Here is a 22,874-nt window from a genome sequence, read left to right on the forward strand (position 1 = left end):
AGTGCAGGTTAATTTGTTTTATTTTTACTTTACAGCAGTGATTCCATTAGTGTGTCGCTCCGATAGACTGTCCGATTAAACAGTCTTTCCGTTAATGTGTGTGTGTGGTTTGAGAAACTCAAATAAGAGAGGAAAAAGGGTTACTGTCTAAGACGAGAAGAAGGAGAGAGGGGGTCTAATTCCTTCTCTCATCTTACTTTAGCTTCACACACATACACAAACACATGGCGCCTGCGTGCATAACCGGAAAATTATCTGTCGGGATTTATTTTTACTTTATATTTTGTATTAATTATTTTAATTATTTATTTTCTGGGTTGTGGAACTAATAATTTGAGTTTCCATTATTTCTTATGGGAAAATTTGCTTTGATTTACAGTGCATCCGGAAAGTAATCACAGCGCGTCACCTTTTTTTTTTTTTTTTTTTTTTACAATTTATGTCAACCATCTCTGCAGCAATCCACCAATCAGGCCTATATGGTAGAATGGCCAGAGAGTCTCATCAACCCTGAGAATTTTGTTTCTTATGGTCTGAGAGTCCTTCAGGTGCCTTTTGGCAAACTCCAGGTGAGCTGCCATGTGCCTTTTACCAAGAAGTGTCCTTGTCTGGCCACTCTACCATATAGGCCTGATTGGTGGATTGCTGCAGAGATGGTTGTCCTTCTGAAAGGTTCTCCTCTCTCCACAGAGAACCTCTGGAGCTCTTACAGAGTGACCATCGGGTTCTTGGTCACCACCCTGACTAAGGCCCTTCCCCCCTGATCGCTCTGTTTAGATGGCCGGCCAGCTCTAGGAAGAGTCCTGGTGGTTTAGAACTTCTTTCACTTACGGATGATGGGGGGCCACTGTGCTCATTGGGACCTTCAAACCAGCAGACCTTATATAGACAGGTGTGTGCCTTTCCAAGTCATGTCTAATCATCTGAATTTACTACAGGTGGACTTCAATTAAGCTGGAGAAACATCTCAAGGATGATCAGGGAAAATAGGATGCGTCTGAGCTAAATTTTGCAAAGGCTGTGAATACTTTATGTACGTGTGCTTTTTAATTTTTTTTATTTTTAATACATTTGCAGAAATCTCAAGTAAACTTTTTTTTCATGTTGTCTTTATGGGGTGTGGTGGATAGAATTCTGAGGAAAAAAAATATTTTAACCCTTTTTAGAATAAGTGACATAAAATGTGAATACTTTCCGGATGCACTATAGGAGTGTTTTGAAATACAAGCCCACTTCCGGAACAAATTATGCTCGTAATTCAAGGTTCCACTGTAACTGGTACACAGCTCATATTGTGCCATTTATTTGCTGTTTGTGGATCCCATGCTTCTGGAAATGTCAGTGATGTGGACACTAAATCTCTATTAACAACTTTTTAAATTCTGGCTATAAATTGTATTTTGCATAGGTGGTCGAATTCCCAGGTTCCCATAATCACTAATTCAGGACAAAATTATCATCTTTTTTTTTTGCAGTAAAAGATTTATACTTAGTATTGTATTTGTTTTTTTAGCGCTGTGGGATTGTTTGTTCATTGACGTTTTTGTTTGTCCCAAATATATTTGAAAATGAATAAAAAAAAATTAAATAAAGATTTTATTCTCTCTAATTTTCAAAGGCTTAAAAGTAACTAGACAAACAATCGATTAAAAAAAATCTAATTGGGTGTAAATCCTTTGCAATTATCTGCACACAATTATATTATTTGTTTAACTTTAAAAAAAAAAAACTTTAGTTAATGCGTGATAAAAAGGAAGATTAAGGGACATCCCTGTCTGCTATAATGACTGATCAAGCGAGAGAATTTAAATTGCCATTTGTAAGCTGCAAAGTTTGCAGTTCTAAATCTAAGCATAAAAAGACAAACAGAGCAAGACTATTTTACCAGTGTATATTTGATCAACTGGCAAAATATGTTGATTTAAAAGAAATCACAGAGAACAGAAAAAGGGGTATACAGACAAATAAAAGATAAAACATTAAGAGCTTCTTTTTTCTGGTAAAAGACAAAACAACAATAAAACAATTACTCGTCACAATAACAAATCCTGAGCTAAATAAAGATAATAGCAAAAACAATTCCCATTTGATAAATATTCTTTTTTTCAATGTAATAATTTCAATGAAAACCTGAAAATACATAAAAATAAAGTCAGAGACGGTGTATTCATGTCACAGTATAACCTCACTGTCTAGACTTAGTGTGGCAGATTTGCTAATTGGTGTCTGATCCAAGTTGGCATGTCTGATATCACAGCAGCTTTGCTATGTAGTTAAAGTAATTTTAGAACGGTTAGATGATCTGCAGATAACACAATCCAAAAAACAATCGCTACTAATCCATCCAGTAGTTAAATATTTTGTCATGTTCTCAGGTCAGTTTTAAGAGGAACCTTCCTTTTTTTAATCACACAGCTCCAAGCTCGGGTCAAGTGTTTAACAGCAGAACATGATAAACCCCATTTTACCACTCATTTTGGCAAATTATTTTTCTCTGACACACAAGGTTGTGTAAAACTAAATATTTAATTTAAAATCCACTACATAAGGTTATTTTAGAAGATTTGACACATACACACCAGGTATTAGAGTAAAAACACACAAGTTGAGACGAGCCAATCGCATTGTTATGCAGTTTGAACCCAGAAACAAAGATGTTTAGACTTTGTTACAGCTATTACAGTCACTCCAGGTGTAATGACTTACAGGTGTGTGTCGATAATAGGTCTGTACTGGGAATGCACTGATGGACGTTAGATGGTGCACCTGTACCTGTACAATGACAGCAAGTTGTCTTCAGGTACAAAAGTAAAGGGAGGAGGTGATGATACTGTAAACTAAAGTTTTTGTATAGCTTATAATGTTTCTCATGATCAACAATCTTTGTAATTTAATTTATAGTGATGTAACCAAAACAAATGAACTTAAGATTTTGGCTTTTGTACTTTTTAACAGCCTTGTGACACAAAGAAATCATGCGCAAAATATTCTCTACCAGTTTGCAATAATTCTTGCTTCATAATTTTTTTTTTTAAATATAACAAGGTTTTCTTAAAAATGGAATTTTCATTTTGCTGTCAAACTGTTTATATATAGATCACTGCAAATATTTATAAAATTTTCATGTGATATAGGCGATTTTAGTACCTACTGAAGTAAAGATACAATTAGTTTATAGACTTATTTCTTGATACAACCCCTGACCTTAGAAGAACGGGATTAACATTTGCTACATTTGTCTTGTAATAAAAAACAAACAAACTCTTGGCTCCTAATTGGACACTGCAAAAAATGACATCTCAGCAAGTGAAATATTCTTGAATCTAGCCAATCCTATCTATAATTTCTTAAAATAAGCTAATGAGGCAAATAAAAGATTACTAAGCTTATTTGTAGTCAAACGTTACTAATATTTGCACAAAAAAAGTTCTCATATCTTATATTTGGTTTGTTGTAATCTTATTTTAAGAAAGCATACATAAATTTATCTATATTCAAGATATTTTTACTTGCCAAGATATCTTTTTTTTTGCAGTTAAACCAGAATGTACAAATAGAAACTCCAATTTTTTGGGATCAAACACACCATCTTCATCCTTGGCATATGAAAACAATTTATGTTATTAAAAACAAACTACCTGATTGAGTGCATAAACTAAGTAAATACTCAGTTCCTGTATGTGCATTAAATATCTGAAAAGTACAAATCAAGGATGTAAAATAGTACATCAACTGAGGGGCAAAAAATACAATGACTACAAAGAAAAAAATTGTGATAGCTAAACAATATTAAACAAATATTCACAGATCAGCCATAACATTAACACTACCATTAGGTGAATAGAATAACAAAGATTATCAATTATATACCAGTTACCGATTACAGAAACTAATGGCAGGATCACCCAAAGGGCACCCAAAGCTCATCTATGACTGTGGGGAACATAGGCTAGCCTGTCTGGTTTAATTCATAAAAAAAAAAAAAGCTGAAAAAAGTAAATAGTGGCAATGACAGAAAAGTCTTAGAACACTCAGTATGCTTCATCACAGTCGGAAGCATTTGAGGCTCAGCAGGCAAATAGATCAAGGTTATTGATCCAACCTTCAAACTGCCCAGATCTCAACCATAGAATGAGCTGGAGAAGCAAATCAATCCATGGAGGCCCCACCCCCAAACCCAGAGCGCCCAAAGGATCACACCCTTTTTAGAGTCATGTCCCAAGGGGCCACAGCTGCCCTGGTGGAAGAGGAACTTACACAATTCTGGGCTTAATGTTATGGCTGATTGGTGTACAGACAGGTCTGGTGAAAAACACTCTTTTCAATTCCTAAAGATTATAAAATCGCAGTATAATTATGTCCTCTGGTAACCTTTCGCAAAAAATTATACATTTCATTTTACCCATGTGCCCTGGAGTGCAGAGGTTTTAATAGTGTCCCCTAATGTTCACACAGCAGTACAGCATCGATTCTCAAACAGATGCTCAATAACTGTACTGTCTGCTAGTGTGGATACGTCTCCTAAATCCTGCTGGTTGGATGCTATCTTCCGTAGCAGACGCCGCATAATTTTACCTGTGCACATTACAAAAAAAGTTATTTAGTGTTAGAACTAAAACACTACCTGAACTTGAGACATGCAAGCACAAACACACACACTTACCTGATCTGGTTTTGGGAAGCCCAGGCGCATTCTGCATGTAGTCAGGCGTTGCTATGGCACCAATCTTCTCTCTCACTGTTTTGAGACCATTAAAATACCATGTCAATTCAACCTTTAAACAACTTAAAACTTATTCTAGGCTAAGATTAGTACTGTATGTGGATCTGAGAATTCCCAACTACTGCTGATCAGGTATTTATACTGTATGTCACAAAGTATTGCTGGTGTTATAATGAAGGAGGATGTTAGGATTTCCTGTACAAAATAAAGTTTCACTTTATTATTAAAAAGATGATGCTTTGTCCTCTTTAATTTCAATGATCCAGCAAAGTTGGACTGTGGTCAGAGTTGAGGTACTTTTCAGAGTCATTTAATAATATCAAAGGTTCATCCGTCTTATTCTTTAGGTCACTTTAAAACACAATGCAGATGCTCACAGTAAGATCAGTATTGTAGAGACACTTGTTGGATATTTATAGGCATAGGCTCTTATGGACACCAAATATGCAGTCGCAGGTACAACATTTCAATGTTAAGAAAGCCATCTTGAAAGCAGTGCCACAGACTGTTCATCTTCATACCACACCGCATTGCTGCAGTTATTCATGCAAAGAGACCAAGTAGTGAGAGTTCTACATGTTCATACTTCTCAGTAGTTAAAAACCTTTTTTAATTGGTCTTAAATAATATTATTATATTTTCCTGGGATACTGAATTTGGGGTTTTCATTAGCTGTAAGCTAAAATGATTGAAATAAAAATAAATAAATATTTTAAATATATCAGACTGTGTATAATGAAACTATAATACGAATATATTTGTTTTATCGTTCAAGAGTTGAACTTTTTGAATTGAATTACTGAAATAAATCAACTTTTCGATGATATTCTAATTTATTGAGATTCTCCTGTGTTTTTCACAATTTTTTCACCAAACCCAGAGTAACTCAAATACATTCAAGTTTTGTAAACTGTGCTTAAAAACACGATTTATGTTCTACCTTCATCATCTTTAGGTTTCTGACTAATAAAAGCCGAGACCAAATTTTAATGCAGATAGCAGCCTGTTAACAGAAGCTAGCTAACAGTTTTTTCTTTATTATTTTACTACACATCAATCTTTACAAATCACTTCATTACAACCTAACTGTAGTTTAGACGGACACTGAGATTTAAACTTAATCCTGCTACATTGGACAAAAATTAAAACAATTTAAATCCCCCGTCAAGCTCTAGGTTTCCAATCAACTGTAGATGAAACCGAACTCATGTAACCAATCATAATGCAGAAAGCAGATTTCTTACCCTTATCTATAATCTGTGACAGCAGAATCTTTTAAATCCAGCACTTTTTAACTTCACTGTTGATGTCAGATGAAACTGATCAGCTATTAATCGTCTAATGAGGCCAATTATGTTAAAGTAGAGAAAAGTTTAAATTGTGCAGGAGGTCACCAGGTCTGTGCCTAATCTAAGACTTTAAAACAGTCTTTTAAGATTCAAATTCTTCTGAAATACAGCCCTCCCCCCACGCCCAACCACACAAACACATTCAGTCACACACCTTGCTTCTTAAGCTCGGCCTCCAGGGTGGCTGTATAGTTGATGCCATCATTGAGTGTGACAAAGCAATATAAGCTTTCTCCTTTAACAGGGTGCGGCGTTCCTACCACAGCTGCCTCAGCTACTGCCTCATGCTCCACTAGAGCAGATTCCACCTCTGCCGTACTCAGCAAATGACCTGAGAGAAATTTTAGAAAATTCTTTAGCACAGAAACCATATAGAAAATGAAACATTAAGAAAAGCAAAGAAAATGTGCTCATTATTGTCTTTTACCGGAAACATTAAGCATATCATCAATCCTGCCTGTTATCCAGTAGTACCCGTCCTTATCCCTGCGGCAACCTAGACACACACATACAAAATCATATAATAGTGCACAATATACATAAAGTGCACAACACAGTTGCTGAAATGTCGAACGAGTTAATATGAGCTTTAATGATAACACTGAAACAGAAGTAGGTCTAATCTTGTGTGAGCTAATTATCATGCACTTATTATTGGAAATAATGAGGCCTTAATAATTGATGAATAATTGAAGTAATGGTCTAAAACACTTAAGTGGGTTCATGCATTTACAACATGACATGTAGATTGCACAAGAAAAACAAATACTCATAGCCAAATTTGTGAACTGTTGGACACCTAAACAGATCAATAAACCATCCATTCAGTTCTAAATGAATGCGGTGTTTCACATTACCATCTCCAGTTACATAATAGCCAGGAAATGTCTTAAAGTAGGTAGTCTCGAATCTCTGGTGGTTCCTGTACACGGTCCTCATCATGCCAGGCCAGGGCTGCTTAAACACCTGTAACAAACAACAGCTATTAGTCTCCACTGGCACAGACTGTTAATGCAACACTAGAATATGTCCTTTGACCATATTAAACTACGACCCTACACTGCTAGTTAAGCTGTTTTAACAACATTAAAAATTACAAATACTATAATTTTGCTTAATTAGACTTGAAAAAAATAACAGCAGCAGCAGCAAAGAGAGGGCCTGAAGTGAGATCTGGAGAAATTTCGGTTATAAATTGGGCAAAAAGCAGCTAAACGCAGCTGCACTACTGCGCATGCACAGTTTTTAATGTGTGGTAGAGTCAGTTTAATTTTGGGACACACATTTAAGATTCTCTTATCTACTTCTTAATAAAAAAACAAACAAAAAGGATTTTATATTTACATATCCATTAGGGAGCGTCTGTTGTACTGTTCAAGATTTCGAAACGGAGATGCAGAATGGAGAAGAAACATGATTTAAGTGAATTTAAATGTGGCATGGTTGTTGGGGCCAACAACGGGCTGGTCTGAGCATTTCCGAAACTGTTGATCTACTAGAAATTTCATGCGTAAGGGTTTGCAGAGAAAAAAAGGAAAAATATCCAGGGAGTGGCAGTTCTCTGGGCAAAAATGGCTTGTTGATCCAAAGTCAGAGGAGAATGGTCACACTGGTTCGAGCTGATAGAAACAAAACAGTAACTCAAATAATAGCTTGTAAAAAAGCGAGGTATGCTGAAAAGCACCTCTCAGTGCAACACATTGAACCTTTAAGCAGATGTGCTACGACAGCAGCAGAGCACACCAGGAGCCACTCCTGTTAGCTAATAGGAAAATGAGGCTACAATGCGCTCAGAAAAAAAAAGATAGTGGTTTACACAAAATAAATGTGTGGATCCATTCTGTTATGCATCAGTGGTTCAGGCTGCTGGTGGTGTAATGGGGTGGGGTTTTTAAATGATTCTGTTGAATCACAATTCAAAAGCAATGTCTGATTTTTCTTCACTTGTTCATTGAATTGGGGGGGGCGGGGGGTTGATGGCTCAGATGGCTAAGGCTCAAGGTTGTTAATTTGAGGATCAAGGTTCGAGTCCCACCATTGATGAGTTCGAAACTGTGTGTGCAAATCGGATGATCCGCTGTGGCAAACCCGACAGAAGTACCCGAAAGAAAGTTTACTTTTGCCTTTTTTAAGTTATTTCAGTGACCTCAAAAAATGACTTTAGAAAAGAATACAAAGTTAAATAGCAATTAAATATACAGAGTACGAATAATAATTCATGTGGTCTGTTTGCTGCTGCTGACAGAATTCCCTCCAAAAGTAAGCAGTTACTGATGATTACATTTAGCAGTAACAGCAGATGAGAAACACCAACAACTAAAGTTGTACTAAAATGGCACTGCAGCAGCTTTATGGTAAACACGCCTTATTATCTGCTTCTGTTTGAGAGATTTTAGTGATGTAAACTGTAAAACATTCTTTAAAATAAGTCCTTTTTACCAGGTAGCCTTCATTTGGTCCCTCAAGTTCCTCTCCCGACTCATTCAGTATGGCAGGAACGACTCCAAAGAAGGGAAATGTCTACAGACAAAAGAAACATGTCTTAGTCAAAATTACAAACTGCAAGACCAACTGCAAGGTTAAATAAATTAACATATTCAACACACCAATCCGGACATTTCTAAAATATCACTAGGACTAGAATGAAATGCGTAGGAATGAAAATGAGACGCTAGAAACACTCACTGCTGATCCTGGTTTCAGAGGAATGGCTGCAGGAAGAGGTGTTAAAACATGTCCTCCCTGAAAAGCACAAACATTTGTGATGTAAATAAATTATTACCAAATTGAGCAAGGACAAGGTTTAAATTAAACCTAAAGCAATCCAGTATACTTAGATCAACCCCATAATCAAAATAAAACAGGATCCATTACATAAGCCTGGATTTCAGTTTGTAATTAATCTAATGCACGAAACACACACACACAAACATTATTTTACTCCTTTATAAACATCAGTTTTATGATAAAATGTGGCACATGGCAAAACCCAGAGGTTGGATGTATGTTTTTTTTTCTTTTGGTCACATATGGAAGCTAGCACAATATCTCCCCTGAATTAACTTGAATGAAGATGATCTTAATCTCATACATACATCTGCATAGATATGCATCTGATATGGGGTTTATTTCTTTATATGCATCTCAAAACGACGTAGGATGACTATTATAGTGCTTAATTCCCGTCCTAAAAATCAGCTATAAAAAGGGAGCTGCCTACGGTCTCAGTCTGCCAGAAAGTGTCCACTATGGGGCATCTTTTCTCCCCGACGACATTGTAGTACCACTGCCAGGCCTCAGGGTTAATGGGTTCCCCCACAGTTCCCAGGATCTTTAGAGACTTCCGCTTAAACCTGAGAACACACACATACACAGTTGTACTGTCCTTAAGAGGATCTTCCACTGATGTAACTGTTAATGAAACTGAATCGTGTGTTCCCTGCACCTAAATACAACCCAAACTTCAGTTCTTCTTTTTTTTGGTTGTTTTATTTTAAATCTTTTCTGTTGACCCACATTGTCATTCAAATTGTGGTACCCAAAACATTTTTTAATGATATTATATTGCAATACAAAATGTAAAAACACATTTAATATCCAATAAAGAATATAATTTTTTACATTTTGTCCACACTTTCCTGTGCCTGTGTACTATGCCCTTAGAAACATACAATTAAATGTATACTCAAAAAATAAATAATTGGAATAAATGGTGAGATTGTACGGCTAAACATAGCACCTTGCCCAAGCAAACATATATAATATTCTTAGTATTATCAGAGTATCTCAGGTGTGAAAACAACAAAGAAGCCGTAAAAAAAAAAAAAAAGGACTTACTTGTTTACTGGCTCACTGCCGTACTTCATAAGCAGTCTGATGGCCGTGGGTGCTGTGTAAAACTTGGAAACTTTGTATTTATCCACTATCTCCCACATTCGGCTGACATCGGGATAGGTGGGCAAACCTTCAAACTGGAATCAAAGATTGAGAAAGAATAACACAAGTCATTTAGGTTTAACTTGCCATGTTCGTGATAAATTACGCTGCTACCTTTCTGTATAGCCGTTGGCATTTTGCCTAAACCAAATTTTCAAACCTAATTAAATAAAACAATCAGGTACCAGGAACCTACACTACAGTACTGCTCCAAATATTCTGAATTATTTCTGAAAATATACAGATTGTTTATGTTGTTCCCTCACCAGGACACTGGTGGCCCCATTGGCCAGTGGGCCGTAGGTGATGTAGGAGTGACCTGTAATCCAGCCTATGTCTGCTGTGCACCAGAATATGTCATCAGGGTGGTAGTCAAACACCATCTTAAATGTTACAGCGACGTAGAGCATGTAACCACTGACAGTGTGCAGGACACCCTGAAATAAAAAACAAGAACACATTGTTCAGGACAACAACTGAACAACCAAATGAAGTAATTCCCCATATTTCAGACTGGGTTATGACACAAGCCAGCCATGTCCTTCTTCCTTCTGCTATTTTTTTTAAACAAAGTTTTTGTGGTAGTATTACATGTAACAGACTTCTTGTTATTTTTATCTTTAAACAAAACTAGAAGTTTCAGTTACTCTCAACATTTTACAAAATTTCACAATAGGCTTGTTCCTGCAAATTGTTGTATACACATACTTCTGTGCAAGTTTTGTTATAGTTTTTATTTTATGACTAGCTTTTCAGCAACTAGTGCTACATAAGCTATTTCTGTGGGATCAGACTACACATGCTGGCCTTTAGTCCCCACTGGTATAAATGATCCTTGGGCCCATAATCGTGTCACCAGTTCACTGATATATTCTTGATAGTTATTCAATTCACCTGATGGTGTTGTTAATGTTATGATAAGAATATCATATCAGTATGATAAGAATATCATCAATATTCCATTCTGAGGTCATAGTGCCTGGGCCCTAAATAATGTTTAGAAGAACAAAAGGCCCCTCATACACTATGACGACATAGGGTTGATGTCACAGTGCTTGGGCCCTAAATAATAATACTTATCATATATGTACACCAATCAGCCATAAATAACATCAATACCAACACCAGGTAACTAAACAACACTGATCATCAGCTATACAGTATACCAGCAGACTGGTGACAAGATCGCGAGCACCCAAGACTCACCCATAGCCATGGGGCCAACAGATTGTTAGATTGTTAAACTAATATTTATGTTTTATTATAAATTATTATAGTAACATTGCATTCTTTCTGAGTCACACCAGATTGTTAGATTATGTTCAAAACTGTATTCTATATATAATTGCAGACTTTAAGACACAATACCTTTGGTTTGCCAGTAGACCCGCTGGTGTAGAGGATAAAGAGAGGGTCCTCGGATTCACACCACACTGGGTCACACTCATCCGAGGCACCATCCATTAGAGTATGCCACCATACATCCACCTCTGGGTTCCAGGGCACCTGTGCCAACCAAAGCCCATGAAACAGAGAAGCATATCATGAGTTTTCATTTTTCCTGAACTTCTCTGTATATTGTGTGAAAAGATTCTTCTTCAACCAAAACTGCGCCAGATGTTCTGAGGATGAACAACACCAATATATTGATTTTATACCACAGACCCCACACCTCTGCTTAACTACATGCAGCCTGAGAAACAAGAACGTAAAATTAGTGATAAACACAGTTTCTATAGCAAAACATGTGCAGAAGCGTCAAGTTGGGTGGGTCAGTTCAATCAAGCATGCATGTGAGGGGCTGAGAGCAGGAAACACGGCACCAGTGAACTCTACATTTCTGAAATTAAACTAAACAAAACATTAGCTTTTATTTATTATTAAACAATTATATAATGGAATACAATTCAACGTTAGACAGGTAAAAAATGAGCAAGACTGACAATCACAGCATTATGGGATGTAAAGGATTCCATGGTGACTACAGTGTTTCCAGACCCTTTTCCCCTTACACTTAAGCACGCTTGATCCAAGCGGTAACTGCGATATAAAAAGGGGAAAGATTCTGTAATACTAGACACATCTGTATGAGAGTTAGCCTGGGTCCCATAGCTACTGGTTGGTGAGAGAGCAGAGTGCAAAACTTTGCATACCATTGAGGAAAATATGGGAAAAAAAGGTAATTTATTCCAACGTGACATTTAGTTTTGTTTGACTGCACTTGTACTATTACAAGTAAGAATGTATGTTAAGATCTGATCAGGATAAGCATTGAACAAAAAAAACAAAAAAAATTAAATTAAATAAAACTGCCTTCAAACCTTTTTGTATCTGACTTTGTATTTAAAAATAATGGGGGATGCAAACCTTTGCACTCCATTGCACTACTGCTACAAAGACAAGTTGCTATGTAGAGAAGCTGCAACAGTAAGCTAGCTAATTAGACACCAAGTACTCAAACATTTTGCAGATAATAAAGCGCTCTATTTCACTACACAATGCCTTGTATTTTACATTTGTGAACCACAAAAATAACGACTAGCAAGAAGTTTTGTTAGGAGAAAGAGTATAAGGTCTCATGCTTGGGACGCACACACTAACCGAAGTCTAACGTTTGGGACACAGGCTGCTGTTGTTTTTTCCAGACCAAGTAATCATCAGGTTTCAGAACTGGTACTCCATCAAAATAAAACTATTTAGTTACAACTCATTCAAACCTTTTGTAAACAGAAACAGTATTTTTACAGCTACATATGTGAACCCACAAAAAGGTGTACCAAGTCTGAAAAGTGTGTAAATGTGTATGAGCAGATGCATTTACACAGACACACTGCATTAGATAGAGTGTGAACACTGATGCAAGCCTTAAACCTTCCCAAGGGACATTATGGTCCCCAGGGAATGGGGACGAATAAGTGTTAAAAAAAAGAGTTAAGGGAGGAAAACAAAGAGTTAAACAGATGGAGGGCTTAAAATACCTTGGGGACGGGACGAACCTTCCTTACATTTTCTTTCTGCTTCTTTTGCTAAAAGGTTGGGGGAGGAAGTGAAAGTGAGGATTTGGATAAATATGGCAAAAACGTCACCGTAAGTGAAGACATTTGGCTCCATACTGGTAGAAAAACACAACGTCTTTTTCCTATTTTGTCATTACATTTTGTCATTATAATTTTTTGTGGAACGTAATGCTGAGCCCTATGCAGGGCGGATTGGAACCCAGAGCCTTAAACCGCTGAGCTACTGCATATTAAATAGCCTAAAAAAAAATAGTTTCACTGCAAAATAATTGACACCCGTTTGGTTTTAATAATCAATAAATCATAAAAAACCTAAATAATATTAACAATATACAAAATTTTGATTTGAGTTACATATTAATAAGAATTTAAATAAATAAATAAATAAATAAATAAAATAAAACGTCTTTGTGTATTTGGCCAAAACACACACTTGGTCAACATTATGGGAATAAAATAGCTGGTTAACAAAACATATGGTAAAAGTTCACCTGGAGGTCAGGGCAGCAGCGTTTTGCTGGGGGTGACATGGACGCCTCTGCTTCATCCTTTAATAAGTGTTTCAGGACAATGCACCGGTGTATAGGAAAAGACCTAACACACATGCACACATGAGTGTATTCAACAAAATGAAGTTTCAGACAACAAACAAAAGATGTCACCAATTTGGTGTGCTTTGTGGATAGCTTACTTTTCTTTACATTTCTGCAGAGCTTCTTCAGCAATAACCTTCAGACTTATAAGTTTATCTCCTCTGTAAAAGCCATCTGAGAGAGAAACGGAACAAACTGAAATCATGTGGAGGCTTGCACTTAACAAGGATAAATTCATGCATGCTCATTTTTGGATAGTAGTGATTTACATATTCTAGTGTTTTATGTATTAAAAATGCATATTTTTGTATACAATAGGCCTAAGGTATATGCATTATTACACATGTGCATAGATTGTATTATAACACATGGCTATAAATTAATACATTACTACAATTATTAAATAAATCATATGATAAAACAGCAATAATAAAAACCTTAAAACATTCTAACTGAACTTGTGGTTGTGATCTTTGTTGTGAGATTGGATTAATGAAAAAAAAAGGTATACTAAGGAGAACTGGAATTAGAAATTTGTCTCACACCAACAGACAGAGGCTACTACATTCTCCCCAGGTGTGTATCCTTTCCCCACTAACCTGATTCTTGCTCATTCCACAGAGCGCTGCTCGACTACACCTCACCACAACATATTTTTCAGTTGAATTAAGAGTAAAATGCTTCCACACTTTCTCTTTTGATTCTGATGGTGCTGTTTTTCATTTAATTCCAGTCAGTACTAATGTGTACAGTACATGTACATGCAGATCTCACAGAAAAAACAAAAACACCTGTCTTGACATCATCAACAAATGGACACTTTAATTCCCTGGAAATTAATATTGTAGGTCACTGATTTTATTAGTCGATGACTTTTCTTTGCCACCCAAGTTTGAAATTTTGCCTCTCATCTGACGTTCCCCCTCTTCTGGCACGTCTTTCCCAATGGAAAGGGACATTTGTTTTGTTCATTAATTTCTCGACTGTCTTACTGTATGTGGGTTACAGGGCTCGCCCGGATAAGCAAACTCACCAATCTCCTTTTAAACATCAAATGAATCCTTATTCACAATGGTGTTTAAAGTGAACTTATAGCTATATCAATTTATTTTTATGACATGTCAAACTATAATACCCAGTACAGCTTCAGAGAAAGAGCCTGTTAACAGGATTTAATGAAAGATCCATTCAGTTTTTAACTTCCTATTTTTAGGTAAAGGATGTTGTCGTATTAAATAGATGAATTTAACATGTTAATGATAAGAAAGAACAAGAACAAGAATTGAAACAATTCTTACCAGCTGTAATCAGCAGACAGCACTGAGAATCTATAATTCTTTCACAGAGTGATTCAGCTGAAAAGCCTGCAAACTGGAGCGTACACACACACACACACACACACACACACACACACACACACACACACACACACACACACACAACTTCTTAAATATGTTACTATATATGCACATGTCCAAAGATAGAAACTTATAAATAAACACCAAGTTTATTATATAATTGTAATATTTTTTATTGCCAGGTTTTTGCATATAATGTTTATGTTTTGCAGATAAATATTTTAACATTAGGGATCTAAAGGTAAATTTACATCTGTTTTTTTTTTAAGATGCTTTACAACTATGTAAATTTTAAAAGCTATATAAATAAACTTGAATTAAGCTTCAATTAAAAGAGATTATGCACACAAAAGAAATAAATAAACCCTAAGAAACCTAGACTTTGCTACATTAATCACGACTCTATATGTGTGACTAATTCTGAGGGATAAGAATGTTGATAAAACCATTACCACAAGATTCTGTACTTTGTCCCTAAATAAGCCACAGTAAAATGAAAACAATTCAAACAAACAAATTAGTGTTTGGTTACAGGATGAACATACCACAATCGAATGCACAGCTCCGATTCGGGCACAAGCCAACATGGCCACCACCAGTTCGACCACCATGGGCATGTAGATGGAGACGCGATCCCCCTTTTTCACTCCTTTAGGACACAACACATCTTTTAGTTTTCCTAATCGCTATCATTTTCTAAAAAGTCTAATCATTCTTATGTAACAAACCTAGTGACTTCAGAACATTGGCAAACTTGCACACTTGCTGGAGTAGCTGTCGATATGTCACCATCTTCTCATCTCCTGGCTCATTTCCCTCCCTAAGTGAAAGCAATTTACAGAACACAGGGTCACAAAAAAAGAGAAATCAAATAAGATTTGAAAATAGACATGTATCACAGTAGAGATATTACTAAATCTTTTTCTCTTCCGTAGCTGACTAATACTTTACCAACATTTAGAAAGCATGCGGCTTCAAAAAAATCAAACATTAACTTTATTGCTTGCAGGAACTTGGTTAGTTTGTGGAAAAACAAACGACTAAAAACACTAACAGATACCTCAACTTGTTTGACTGAAATTATATCAATATCTTGCAATACTTTACTTTGATGGAATTTTGTAATAAGTTTAAAATGCTTATTTATTATATTTAGTAGATGATGCCCTTATTCATAAAAACATATACAGTAGAAAAGCCTTTGGAGTTTTTTTTTAATCAAAAACACCTTCAAAAACTCACGCAGTCAGAGACTAGGAATAACACTGAGAGCGTTTTGTATAAAACAGTTTGAGTTTACTAGGATTAATCACAGAATATTTACCTCCATAGAACATTTTACCACCATAGCATCTGATTAACTAACACTTCTGCCTTTATACTCATTGTCCTTTTGTGCTCTCAGACGTGAACTTGAGCTTTTATTAAGTTTTGCTGGCATCAACTAAAAGCAAAGAAACTGTCAGGTATGCACTTTGTACTTTATGGGTAATTAATGCAAGCATGTGAGTCTGAATATCTGGTCTGAAAACTTTTCTAAATCCGGGAGAAGATTTTCTTTAGGTTAGGTCACACAAATTTTATTTTAATAGTTAAATTATACAGCGGCCACTTTATTAAATTGATGATTGTTATAGACTCTCAATAAAGTAATAATCTCAAACAATCACAGATTAATGTTAATTGGATATCGGACTTAACTGTCTTAAACTACTTTGTCCAAGATCCCATCGTTATTCATTAATACCTTAGTATTTATTGTGGAATAGAACGCCATGCTTGTAACTCTACTTAAGAGCTTGTTTAACTAGTTTCACAGCAATACTGTTTTGTCTCAGACTATTTTTTGTTTATTTACTTTCATTTAAAAGTGGCTTACAGTTATAAACTAGCCTATTAATAGCACAGCACTTTTCTAGACTTTTTTATTAAACGGCTTTGAAAATAAGGCAGTTGAAGAATATGGTGTAAAGATTTCTTACTTGTGTTTTTTGTGTTTTATAGAGCTAACTGTTCGACCACAATGAGGAAATATTTTCAAAAGAGAGCAAGGACCTGAAATCACCAAAGTGTGTAATAAAGTTTTTATTTGCACATTTTATTGTCTGACCTTCTCATTTAAGTAGTTAGAGAAAAAAAGAAAACTTCCTTAATGTCAGAAATCAGATCATCACATAGGCTAAATTGTTTATTTAATATGGATAAGACTATAGTTTTTGCATAATATTGCTGTGCTTGGCTAGGATGCAGTTCATTTGTTGATAAAAAAATTTTTTTTCGACTTCCGAGCATAAGATCAGTATAGTCTGGGAATTTAGTAAAGCCTGGATTTTATTTGAGAAAAAAATTTGCTATTAGTTTTGTAATAAATTCTGTATATTCCAAATAACATGTGTGACATTTGATCTCTGTCTGCCATCTGTTTGTGTTCTAGGTTCAGACGGTTGTCACCCATGTTGCAGTTTATATTTACTTCAGTAATATCTGCATTTACGTCCTGCTTCATCACTTGTCCCTGACAATAGGAATTAAATGCAAATTTTATCACCGTCATATACTGTCAAATTACCACAAATGTTCTATTGTCATCTACCGTGATCCAATATAATCAAATACTGTTAAAGTACTGGCATATTTAACAGTGAAATTCTTTACATTGCATCTGTGCTGGTTAAAATTATTATGGCCTCCTGTGTTGGAAAGAACAGAAACATTGCAATTCAAAACAAAGATCAGACATTTACTAGCTAATGAACTGGCGAGGGGAAAAAAGGAGCTTAAGGCATTGCAAGCTACAACACTAATCATCGGGTCTTCAGGCACTCCTGGGGAAACTCTGTACAGGGATCATGGCTTTAAAAACAAGGAAAAGGTTTCTTGAAAATTACCACCAAGTAATACCATACATACTGTAAGGAGCTGCAACGTAAAGTAACAAAGAAATCTGCTTTTATGAACGATCTCCCTTACAGCACATATACCATGGAACAGGTTTTTTTAAACAAATTGCCTGGTAGGTTGTTCCAAGCTTTTTAAGAAATTATTTATATTAGAGTCAATATGGAGGCTAAAAATATAAAAAGCGATATGTTTATGGAACATTTATAAAACATGTCAATGCATTTTTCAAATAGTAAAATTTATCAGTAGCATAGGGTATTTTTAACAACTAAAGAGGACAAAACCCCTACATTTCCAACACGCACAGACTCACGCACAGCAAATAAATATTACCAACATTATCTGAAAGGCATAGCAGAACTACATTCAACAACAGGATTTCCTGTTATACAGTATAGCTGCATTCCATATAGGAATTTGACTTCTAATTATAATTGTATTACTGTTTCTATTTTAGTGACTATCGGAGCATAAAGATACACTTATTTGTAAACTACTGGTCGTTCTGTTTGGTACTTGGTACAGGCTGTGATCCAAGTACAGTCTAGCTTTAACTAGCACTGTGTGGTTCGTTATATTAAGTTGGTTAATTTGAATAAATGTTTTAATGTTTTTAATGTTTCATGATTTTCAAAATGTGCCAAATGAGATGGTACATGTTCATATACTGTATACAATATGCTTTATTATTATGCAAATTAAAATCAGTGACCGCAAAATATACAGGCAGCACTTTGCTTATGACTTAGCTTTTAGCAGAAGATTTCTAAACCACTTTAGAGATATGGAATTAGAACAGGTTTTAAAAATGAAGTGAACGAGTTTACAAGATAATTCTGCATTGCAAGTAGTAAATTGCCAGATATACACCTCTTCAGGCTTGTTTGACAAGGTAACATGTCAGTGTTTATTTAGCAACAAGCTAGGCAGCTACCTCAGGTGACTGAGGTAAAATTTCTGTCACAATCAGTTCTGCAAAAAGACAAAAAAATGAATATGTCTATATGTTGAGTAAATTGAAGAGAATGGTTGTATATGCAGTGCAATTCATTTAAATGTAAGAGGTTTTATTTCTGATGCTGTGTGCATCCATGGTGATTTGATGTCAGTCTGTTACTGAAGAAGGAACTCAAAGTTGAGAAAAATAGTGGACTTCTCAGTTGCACTGACATTTCACGTTATGAAAGACATGAAGGTTCATTAAGTAGTAACAATGCTATCTATATAAAATTATTTTTTAATATCCCTTATTTAAAGGAACCACTGGTTGCACCTTTTCATGTGATGTGACGAAATCTGTCCATCACGGTCTCTTCCTCTTCTGGATGGCAGAAGGGCCCATGCTTACTAAATGCCAGTGCCAATACCCACATTCAAAACCAGTCATGGAAGCTCTCTCAGCAAGAAAACACCTCTGACAACCTCTTTAGTCATTCCAAATTGCCTCTGAACATTTGTGTTTCGAGCTACAATGCTAACTAGCGCCTAGCACAAGATCGAATCTTAAATCCCTCTCTAAATCCTAAACAAGGGCACTACAGTGAAACCTTGGATTGCGAGTAATGCAGTTTGAGAGTGTCCCGAAAGACGAGCAAAGATTTTTAATACATTTTGACTTGGAAAACAAAGTACTGAGTATCATGTGCTTCTTGTGATGCCGAGCGTCACGTGATCACAACTGGGACAACGTTTTTTTCTCTCTTGCGCTGCGGAATTTTGGTTCCTCTGCTGGGTCTTAGTGTGTCTCATACTGGTATAATCAACATCTGTCGCTTGTGTAATGTTTGCTATAACACTGTAACCACGTGTGTGTGTGTGCGTAAAACATATTTTATTTTGTTTCTGTATGCATGTGTGTAAAGCGTGCGTGTAAAGCAAAAGCAAGTCTCATTAGAGAGGTTAAAGATCAATTTTCTCTCTCTGCCCAAGGCTCAGTCTGCTCTTTGTGTCTGTGTGCATGCACGTCATTAGACACCGTGCCACACACAGACCCCTCCTACTTTTGCATTTACAGACACACTCTTTTTCTCTGCTCTACACAGAAACACTGCTGTCGCAATTCTTTTCCAAAGTAAAGTGCAGGTTAATTTGTTTTATTTTTACTTTACAGCTGTGATTCCGTTAGTATGTCGCTCAATCGGATGTCAGTGAGATTTCTTGTTTATTTTTCCGATAAAACAGTGTTTCCGTTGTCTGCACGTTGTATTGACTAAAGTTATCGCTAGCAAAATCCATAAAATCTCATATTTGTACACCATCTGAGGTCATTACATTATGATAACAAATCAAACATTTGCAATATAATATCCCTATTACTTTCTTCATCCATTTCACACTTGTTTCTCTTTTAAATAAAAATTGTGAAGTCCATCAAAACAAACAGCATTTAAAAATAATCAGTAGATTGTAAAAACTATCAATTGCTTGGTTGCTCTTTTATACTGTGTGACTAAGCATCAGCTAATCTGGTAGGTAATCAGCAGGTAATGCTGGTTACCAATGCTTCTGCCGTACAGTTGCGTCTGACGTCATGATAGTCACGTGTCTGCAAAAGCTCAATATGTACTAGGTAGTGCTATTGTTGCATTTGCACCTACTGTAGATATCTAAATGCAAATATCCTTTTAAAGAAGGATGAAGGAGAAGTTTGTGCCTTTTAGTGCACATCTTGTGTGTTCAGAAAATTTTGCCACTGTTTACATTTTCGCACAAGTTTATATGCTTACAAATTAAATTCATGGTAAATGAAAAGAGAGTTCATGTTTTTTACCTCCACCTCACTGCACTGAAAACCTACTGAAGCATGTCATCAACTACGAGATACCTAGATACTATGGTTAAGGCATATTTACCTTTAAAGAGAACAATTCTAAATTTGTGATCTAAACTTGTTAAAAAAAAGTACCTTGAAAGAAAGGCATCCAATTTTTAATATGAATGTTTGAGTTACCAGCATTTGGACTAAGAAAATCACATGATACGTTTACACAATTTCTCAGCAGATATCAGCCCTATGAGAGTGTGTAGACTGTGGTTGAAACAGATCACATAGACTGACCAGTAAAAAGCCACTCTGTCTCCCAACTTCTTCTCATGGACATTGTGGTCCAGGACATTGTAGCAGATGTTTGTAGTGGCTCCTTCCATGCACTTGATGTAGATCTCCCCCTGGGTCACGTCAAAGTTGTAGTCCATGAATTTGCCGGTATATTTGGTCTTCCAGAAAAATTCTTTGGCAACATCTGCCCAAAACTCTAGACACAGAGTGAAGACAAAGCAATTATTTTACTGATCAGCCATAACATTCTGACCATTGAGTAGGTTCCTCCTTCTTTGCCACCAAAACAGTAAAGACCTATGTGTTCTGACACCTTTCTATTGAAACCAGGATTAACCTTTTCCTCAATTTGAGCGACTATTGGATCCGACTATAGTTAGAGTATATAAGTGAGCCTTGGCCACTTGTGACTCTGACGCCAGTCCACCAGTTTTCCATCCTTGGATTACTCATTACAACGGTGTCTGGAAGTAAATGGGATATGCAGTATTAGGCATCAAGTAAACATTTTTTCCCCCTGAAACTGATGCATTGGAAGCAGAAAAAAGGGGCAAACATAAGGATTTGAATGACAGACACAGGCCAAATTGTGATGGTTAGAGGACTGGGTCAGAGCAGCTTCAATACTGCAGCTCTTGTGGGATGTTACTGGTCTGCCCGTGTAGTCCGACCCAATAGAAGCGCTGGTGTAGATCAAATTGATAAAAAGGTTAATGCTATGGTTGTGATAGAAAGGTGTCAGAAAACACAGTGCATCACTGTTATGGTGGCAGGTAGAGGGGGACCTTCTCGATATTAGGCAGGTGAATTTAAATGACAATAATCTCTCCTGTGTCACACCCAGGGTCTGCAAATTTGTGGGTGTTTTTTATTTTTATTTATTTATTGTGATGCAGGTCCATGAACACACATTTATATTCACACCAGTTTGGCTCAACCAATCCTGCGTCTGTAGCCTTTTAACTAGAAATAATAATACTAATAATACCCTCAGGAGAGTCGACTGATTTGTTGTAGAGCTCGGTGTATTTCTCGAGGCTGGGGACGTGCGCGTGCTGCTTCAGCTCCTCGGGGGCGTGCAGCAGCGTCTCTTCCACGTTCACTTCATCAGACGGCATCGTGGCTGAAAGCAGGCTGCTAAACTAGAAGTCCAAAACCGACACTGCGTCCTTTTTATAGCCTTTTCCACATCAAGCCTTGCCAAACCCTGCGGTGGAGAGAAGAGTTAAAGAGAAGTAACCAGAAGCTGGTGAACTTCCTTAAGCACCCTTACTACACGTATTAGTAACTTCCGCATACACACAGTGCTTACAGATGAGCTAAAGATATGAGTCTTGAGCGGTGAATAAACTAATTTAATCTGGCAGGAAGAGTAAGGCTAATAAATAACATTCGCTAGAGAGCATGCAGATCACGATCAGAAGAGATTCCAAAGCTAATTCGAGCTTATTTAGAGAACAGGAAACGACGGTTGATTATTTTTTTTCCGTTTAACTGTCAAACTATCACACAGTCCATCTAATCAAACATGCACTAAATGTCGTTTGCAGAATTGTATTTATTAATTTAATTTATTAACATTACCGTTCTCTGGTAATAAAGCAGCTGTATCTGCACTTTGAACTTGAAGGCCGTTTTTCTTTACCAGCTCTTCTTGCAAATTTGCGTTCACTCCGACGCTACTCACAATCAGCTCTCATGTTAGAATAACATGATCTTGTTTCCATCAATAACGCAAAAACAACGTTTATTAAAACTTGCATTCAGTGCATAGGTCGCATGTGCACTAAATCCTTTCTTATGTCCTTACACACTGGGTACAATCCAAGACACTACAGAGAGCCACATCTTGGTGCTCTACTACGAGTGAGAAAAATCAGCCAATCGGCATTGAAAACGCTGAAAGTGAGCTCGGGATTGAGGGCGAACTTTCCAATCA

At 36.3% G+C, this 22,874-nt stretch overlaps 1 protein-coding gene across 2 annotated transcripts; it reads right to left on the reverse strand.

The window, feature by feature from the left end:
- Nucleotides 1-1,766: 1,766 nt before the first annotated feature.
- On the reverse strand, nt 1,767-22,782 carry acss2 (acyl-CoA synthetase short chain family member 2). 2 transcript variants are annotated; one of them, XM_053482641.1, is made up of 20 exons: nt 22,520-22,782; nt 21,924-22,142; nt 20,936-21,131; nt 15,705-15,796; nt 15,522-15,625; nt 14,917-14,989; nt 13,717-13,792; nt 13,517-13,619; nt 12,987-13,034; nt 11,377-11,514; nt 10,275-10,445; nt 9,910-10,043; nt 9,293-9,425; nt 8,758-8,814; nt 8,512-8,592; nt 6,930-7,038; nt 6,500-6,568; nt 6,227-6,403; nt 4,664-4,738; nt 1,767-4,575 (listed from the first exon to the last, which is right to left on the reverse strand). In XM_053482641.1, the coding sequence occupies exons 2-20, from the start codon at nt 22,051-22,053 to the stop codon at nt 4,448-4,450; spliced, it is 2,094 nt and encodes a 697-aa protein (XP_053338616.1). In that variant the 5' UTR covers nt 22,054-22,142; nt 22,520-22,782; the 3' UTR covers nt 1,767-4,447. The 2 variants fall into 2 exon arrangements, with proteins under 2 accessions (XP_053338616.1, XP_053338617.1); XM_053482642.1 differs by lacking the exon at nt 12,987-13,034.
- Between the last annotated feature and the right edge of the window lie 92 nt (nt 22,783-22,874).

The sequence above is a fragment of the Clarias gariepinus genome, chromosome 22 (genome assembly GCF_024256425.1).
Source record: "Clarias gariepinus isolate MV-2021 ecotype Netherlands chromosome 22, CGAR_prim_01v2, whole genome shotgun sequence".
Lineage (NCBI taxonomy): Eukaryota > Metazoa > Chordata > Actinopteri > Siluriformes > Clariidae > Clarias > Clarias gariepinus.